Raw genomic sequence first — 7,243 nt, forward strand, 5'->3', positions numbered from 1 at the left:
ACCCCACCAAGATCACGTGACATCGGGGGGTGGTGGTCACGTGACCCTTTCCTCTGTGTCACGTGACCCCCTCCCTGACGTCACGTGACCCCTCCCCCGAGAACACGTGACCCTCAGTACCCTTCTCTCCTGCTTCTCAAGAGCTGCGCTCTAATTCGGCGTTACAGTGAGTTGTAAACGGCTTTCACTTTTTTATACTGAAAAGTATCCTTCCATTTCCTGCACCACTTGAGGATTTATTGCCAATATATAACTTTAACCAGACGTTGCGAACTTCCAAGAATGACGTATCTTGAACAGTCTTTGAGGAGGACAAATTTAACTTGACAGGTCTTCCCGTAGACCTTACTACTGCTGTGATAAGATGTCCACCGGCGGTTCGTATTTGCGGGCTATGACACGGCGTGATCACTTACCGAAGGCAGCGAGAAAGCTTCCCATTCAAAACGAAATAGTTTGCTCTGGTGTCGATGAGCGCCTTCGCGTTATGCCCGTCGATGGTAACGTCAACGTTAGTGGACACTTGCGCAGAAGCGTCATTCCAACGCGTGTCGCCGCACTTTTTTTTTTTAGAATATTCGCTTTCGTTTACGGCAACATCACATCCAGAAGTTTCTGCCCTAAGTTCTTCCAACGTGAAGGCCGAGGTCATAGGCTGTCCCGGCGAGAACGGCGGAAGGATGATGATGGGCGTCGGGGTGAGGGCAAACGGTATCCTTGACGGGAAGACAACTTAAGAGATGTCGAACGGCAGTCCTCGATGTCCCGAGAAATACCTACGCCGCTCTGAAAGAGTTGGTAAGGCCTAAAGACTTATCAAGTAGGCTGTCCTCCATCTAAACTTTGATAAAATACCGGATAAATAAAATATAATTATTATAAAGTTACACAATTGTTTTCTTATTTTAGAAAGAAGAGTATCTCCTTTTTAGTAACACTTTTTTTGGTTGTTCAGATATTGGGGACACTGATTTGAAAGCACGCATTGTTTTGCACTGAAATGTATTCTTTCATTTCCTGCATCCCTTACTTGAGGATTCATTACCAATATGCTACTTTAACCAGACATCGCGGACAGTGATTTGAAAACTATCTTTTATAGATTTTTTTTTTATTTATCTTTTCCACCTATTATTGGATGATTGATTGCGCATGATGCTGCCACCGTAAATCGGTGACACTGAATTAACTACACTCACTTTTTGAGGGGTCTACTTATATGGTGACAGTGCATGAACCTTGCTTGCCCGTGTTGATAATGGGCGCACCATAGCAAAGTCATGGGAGAGAGTGCCAGCAACAGAGTTTAGCTTTTGGTTGGACATCATAGCGCGTGCGACAAATGGCGCAGCGAAGCGCGGAGGCAGGGCTAGAGGTAAGCAGAGCGCTCACGCTTCCCTCTTTACACCCCATCCCCCTTCTCTCTCTTCTGCGTGGCAATAGGGGTTGTGTAGTAGGGAACAAACTAAGTATTAGTATAAAAAAAAATCTAATAGGCGTGGTACCTTTTGGGGATCAAATTCCATGCGCGGAGGCATTCCGGAACAAATAATGCAGTGCCCTCAAAGAAAAGGTCTATAGATGAAGAACAGTCATTTATGCAATTACAATTCATTCGGCATGGGCCTAGTAGAATGGACAATTGGGCGAGTTGGTATGGCCATGTTGCATATAATTCCAATAGAGCGCGATGCTCGTTAAGGTCTCCACTAAGTGCTATCGTCCTTTTGTGATATCCTTGTACGGTTTAAAGCACAAAATTGATTGCAATAAGTCCGGGGTTGGTGGCCGAGGTGGCTGGCGCACACGAGTGAAGAGTACTTAAAGCGAAAGATCGCGCTGCAGAACCCAGGGATTCCGGGTTCAATCCTCACCCATGCCCGCTTCACTCTGGATGAGCATCGTACCGTCGTGCGGTAGTGTATGACTACTGCATGATGCGCTCGAAGACGCCAGTCTAGCAGTCGTACTACGCTGGCTACACTTTCCATCAACGGTGTAAACCAGTGTCGCCGCACTTCAAAGGTAGACTGAGTTTACACTCTATAAACACAAACGGTTAATGTTTTTATTCCGGTAGTTTTGTGCTTTGGAACTTCAATTAATCGTTTAGAATGCAAAAAACGGGACGTGACAATATTATTTGAAGTGATGTCGAATCGAATAACGCTGCTGGGGCCATGGCTTTTAAAACTGACTGTTCGGGGCTTAGGGGGTTCCTCCTTAAACCGTTTAAGTTACACCTGAATCAGAGCCCCTGTCAGCAGCTTCATACTTTGGTTCGGGATAATAGTATGTGATTTTGATCGGCAATAGAAACAAAAAAAAACACAGGACAGTTTTTCTTTTTTTTCTTTTTTTGGTACGAAATGGGTATATTTTATTTATTGTTGATTCCTTTAGGTTTCAATGTCCGAGATTCTGAAAGGGAAAGTCAAAGAAAAGTAAGTTTAAGATGTATAAACAGTCAAGACTCAGTATGCGGTACAACTTAATAAAATAAAGATAAACAGTTAAAATCACAAAATATTTGATTTCGTAGAAGCACATCTCTGAAGGAAATTACATCGATATAGAAGTCATAATAAAGTAATTACAAAAAAAGTTCTAGGTTACCCTGATTATGACTAAGACTACATAAATACTTTTGCACTTACACTTCCTTCTGCGGAGGAGGAGGGAGTAGTCGTTGAAGTCGCCAAGACCGTAACCGTAGTTGAGACCGTAGCTGCCAAGACCGTGTCCGAAGCCGTAGTGGCCAGCACCGTAGCCGAGGGAGCCAATGCCGAAGCCGTAAACTGGAGAAGCGTGAGCGACGGTGGCGAGAGCTGGAGCAGCATGGACTGTGGACACAACTGGACTAGCGTGGAAGGTGGCGACGGCTGGGGCAGCAGCGTAAGTGGCGACGGCTGGAGCAGCCTGGTAGGTAGTGGAGACCCTGGTCACAGCTGGTGCGGCGTGCACAGTGGCGACAGCCGGGGCGGCGGCTACGACAGGAGCAGACTGGTAAACTCTAGTCACAGCTGGAGCAGCTTGGTAGGTTGTGGCAACCCTGGTGACTGCTGGAGCAGCCTGGTAGGTGGCAACAACTGGGGCAGCCTGCACAGTGGCGGCAGCTGGAGCAGCCTGGTAGCTGGTCACCTTGGTGACGGCTGGAGCAGCGGCGTAACTAGCGACAACTGGAGCGGCCTGCACCGTGGCGACAGCTGGGGCGGCCTGGTAGGTAGTCACCCTAGTGACCGCTGGAGCAGCCTGGTAGGCGGCAACAACCGGGGCGGCCTGCACAGTGGCGACAGCTGGAGCAGCCTGGTAGCTGGTCACCTTGGTGACGGCTGGAGCAGCGGCGTAAGTAGCGACAACTGGGGCGGCCTGTACAGTGGCGACAGTTGGAACAGTCTGGTAGCTGGTTACCCTGGTGACAGCTGGAGCAGCGGCGTAGGTGGCGACAGCTGGGGCGGCGACAGCGTAGCTGGCATGGCCCACGCCGTTCAGGACGGCGCCGTGTCCGACAATTCCAACGTCACCAAAGGCGGCACCGTGACTGAGGTCGCCGTGCAGGAAACCAGCGAAAGCGCTGGTGACCAGAGCCAAAGCGAGGCAGGTATGGAACTGCGCGAGATATTTATTATCATATGAAATTGTATCAATTGCATGCCAAAAATCACACGATTTTTGTGTTCGGGGGAAAAAGTCTTGGGAATGCACAACAACCATGAAGAGAAGATTTATATATTTGATGCTGGCCAGAAGTGAATCATATGTCCTAATCTAGCGTACGTCCAATGTTCTTTGTTTAAGAATTATACGCATTTAGGAACAATTAACGAAATACGTAAAAGGGCACACCCGGAGAAGTAATTCTAGCGGTGAGGTAAAGAACTGAATCCATGGTTCTCTCCCGAGTTTCCTGCTGCTTTGTTTAAAAACATATTCAAGTTTTTTTACGTCCGGATATATTCATCTCTTAATGCTTTGCACCAAAAGAACGCATCAACGGGTTGGATGTTTTGAGCTGGGAAACACAGTCTCAAACTCTCGAGAACACCTTCTTCTAGAAAGTGTGTGCTTCGGTGCATTTCCTATTCGTGAGCTTTTCAACGAAAATAAAACATATTACGAAATAATAAATAAGCTAATATTCATCTGACTATGATTTAAAATGTATTTTACAATCTACTGTGTTTGTTTTGGTTATGTGCGAAACTTAACAGTATATATATATATCTATACTTGATGCATTTTATCATTACTGTGTTTGACTTAACTCCACCTTTACGTTGCACTGTAGATATTAAAATATATTTTTAAAACTTAGTTGGAATGTGTTGCCTAAATATACATGAATTCGGTGTGTGTTTTTAATTGCAACAGAGCTATTTTATAAAGTCCGTGAAATGAACACGAATGCGTTATATGCAGGTGGGTTGTATACCCTGGGAGACCTAATCTAGGGGGCTAATTGTCATTATAAGTAGCATAATTAAAAAATAATAAATTAAATGTTTGATTAGTGAAAACAAACATACCGTGCTTATAGAAACTTCTATGCGCCAGTGAAGCTACTAAAGAAATCTATCTTAGACAGATCTTACGCTCGTGAGAATCCCAAGGTGCGCCAAATGCTCAAATGTAGAACAGACGAAAGGCTAGTCTTGCCTAATTGCGGATGATAAGATTTTCATTATCTTTTTCCCACCGCTAGCCTTGTGCGTGTTCCACGAGCGGAAACCTTAGCGTGCCCCGCGCATCCTACTTTCCACATATATTTGTAAATTTACTTAATTAGTAATTTTTGAGGACGTTCAGCAAATTACTAGGTCGAGCAATATGTTAATTTTCAGTAAAGAAAAACTGATTTCGAATTTTTTAGTTGATTTGCTATCTTTTTGTGATGATCAACCTCCTGTACTATGTCCCCCTGGCCGCATAGCTCTAGTGCCCAGACTGCATTAATGAACCTTTCACGAACTGTTTTGTATAAATCTGTTGGAATAAAAATGAAACACCCAGAATATACTCATATATATATATATATATATATATGAATTAATTTAAAATTTAGCATTGCACAATTTTTATAATTTTAGAGATAATATTGATATAAGATAGTTTCACCTTCTTTCTTAGTACAGCTTTGAGAGAGGTACTATCGCGGACAATATGAGCTGAAACAGCGCTCCGGCCTGTGCACGGTACTACCTGCGCCGCCGGTCGCATCGCTCCCTAAACACGGCGCACCCTGAGGCCGAGATAAATTATCAGTTGCGCTCACTGCGCTGCTGCGCTCTTCCGGCCGTCTGCTAGCCCAATGTTCACGTTTTCAGCTAACCTGCATTTCAGTGCATTTCAAGAAAGCGCCGAAGTGGAAAATGCGCTGTCACGCTCGTATCTCCTCGAGGAGCGCTGCCTGACGAAGCTGCCTTGGCCCCTAAAAGGAGCCGATCTGAATATCATCGAAAACATTTGGAGGCGCATCAAGGTAGCCATGCCACGGCGTCCCCTCCACCGCGCCACTGCCCACAAATCGTGGAAAGCAATCAGAGGTGAATGGGAGTGGCTTCGGGGCTGAGCCTGACTTCCTGGCCGCGCTCTATGATTTCTTACCAGACATGATGAGAGCCGTGGTCGCGGGTCAGGGAAGAATGACGTGGTATTAAATTATTTTGCAAGTTTTACTGCGCCTCAGGAACCCCTGAACTGGACTTCTGCCGATTCGAACAAAGCTTGATGCTACGTTTGCGACACACTGTTTGACGCCGTTAACCACGCATACTTTTGAGGGGTGCCTCCTTCATCCCGATCTTCTTGTATTGTGCAGTGGAACTTCCACGCCTACTATTAATCTTTTGTGTCTGACAATGTCCTCTTGTTTTGCTTTAAACAAACACGTGGGCCCAGTAATAATGAAATAATATTTTTGAACCTTTTCATACTAATCAAGGTTACAAAACCTTCTCAGTAACATGTATGCTTACCGTTTTTTTTAAAACATCTGTGATCAATGAAACAGAAAAAAGAAATACCTTGGTGCCGGACTAAATCCGGCATACAGATTTTGGCCTATGTTTTACGATGTCATACTTGGTGCATGCACCTATAATCAAACAAAAATAACCTGCAACGTCTTTTGATATGACTTTCAAAAACGATAATCGCAGTTGGAAAATTAAGACACTTCAATATTTTCTCTTCACCAGTCAGCGTTTTTTCTAAGGAATTTGCACGATAGAGTAAAGTAAATCAATACCAAAAGGGGAACGACAAGTGTAATCTTTTGTTCCCCCCGCCGCCCTACCACACATGCCCGCTGTCGCACCCGCCGTCTCGCTTGCAGACAGCCGGAAGAGCGGAGTGGCGCAGCGAGCGCAAGTGAGAACATATCTTGGACTCAGCGTGCGCCATGTGTGCGGAGTAAGGCGACGGGCGGCGCAGGTAGTGCCGTGCGCCGGCCGGAGCGCTGTTTCAGCTCATATTGTCCGCGATAGTTCATTAACGTATTTAGAGTACGACGGCTAGATACATAATCTACTGAAGGAGACTGCGCCTCGATGGAGAACAGCTAGTGGATAAAATATATTTTAAACTCTTAAATATTCACTTTATAGATGGCTTTTTTCGCGGTAGAGTTTATCTGCCTCGCACAATAAAAGGGTACTTACCGCAATCATTGTAGAATATTGTGGAGTTGCACCGACGCTAGATCGCAACTGTAAGGCAGAGCTGGTTAGGGGTTCATTTTATACTAAAATTATGTCGCAAGACGGGCCGGAAACAACGTCCGCGGCGACATCAGAAGCATCACGAGTGATATAACTGGCTGAAAAAGAAAACGAACTAGGGTAGTCAAGGTTTCCATTTTTTTTCACTTATCTTTTTCTTGAGGGAAACCTTTTACTTCCTTACCTACATTTGCACTCATATTGAATTCAAGATTACTGCGAGCATTGTGCCGTTATTAGCATTCGATCTAGATTTGACGCGCAAGTTTATTATTTTGTTCATTCTGGTAATACGAATCCGGTGCTACTCCTCTAATATTGAATACTGTTGCATATGATTTCACAGCGTCATTCAATATGGGTGCAGGTCCCTTTAATATTCATATCGACTCTCATCTTACGCAAGACGAAGTCGCCCATATATATAAACTTTTTTTCTGAAAGCGATTTTTTTTTTCTATCTGCGCTGCTCATTTCTCCTTGAAGGAGAAATGAGATTTAAATGACTTTAAAGTGTTAGGGTA

At 44.8% G+C, this 7,243-nt stretch overlaps 1 protein-coding gene across 1 annotated transcript; it reads right to left on the reverse strand.

Moving 5' to 3' along the window:
* Window positions 1-2,363: 2,363 nt before the first annotated feature.
* LOC8029865 (cuticle protein 16.5-like) lies at window positions 2,364-6,716 on the reverse strand. Its single transcript, XM_040223033.3, has 3 exons — window positions 6,660-6,716; window positions 2,658-3,609; window positions 2,364-2,421 (listed from the first exon to the last, which is right to left on the reverse strand). Coding segments are annotated over exons 1-3 (963 nt in total). The 5' UTR covers window positions 6,669-6,716; the 3' UTR covers window positions 2,364-2,419.
* Between the last annotated feature and the right edge of the window lie 527 nt (window positions 6,717-7,243).

This window comes from Ixodes scapularis, unplaced genomic scaffold (genome assembly GCF_016920785.2).
Source record: "Ixodes scapularis isolate PalLabHiFi unplaced genomic scaffold, ASM1692078v2 PGA_scaffold1__304_contigs__length_218370807, whole genome shotgun sequence".
NCBI lineage: Eukaryota > Metazoa > Arthropoda > Arachnida > Ixodida > Ixodidae > Ixodes > Ixodes scapularis.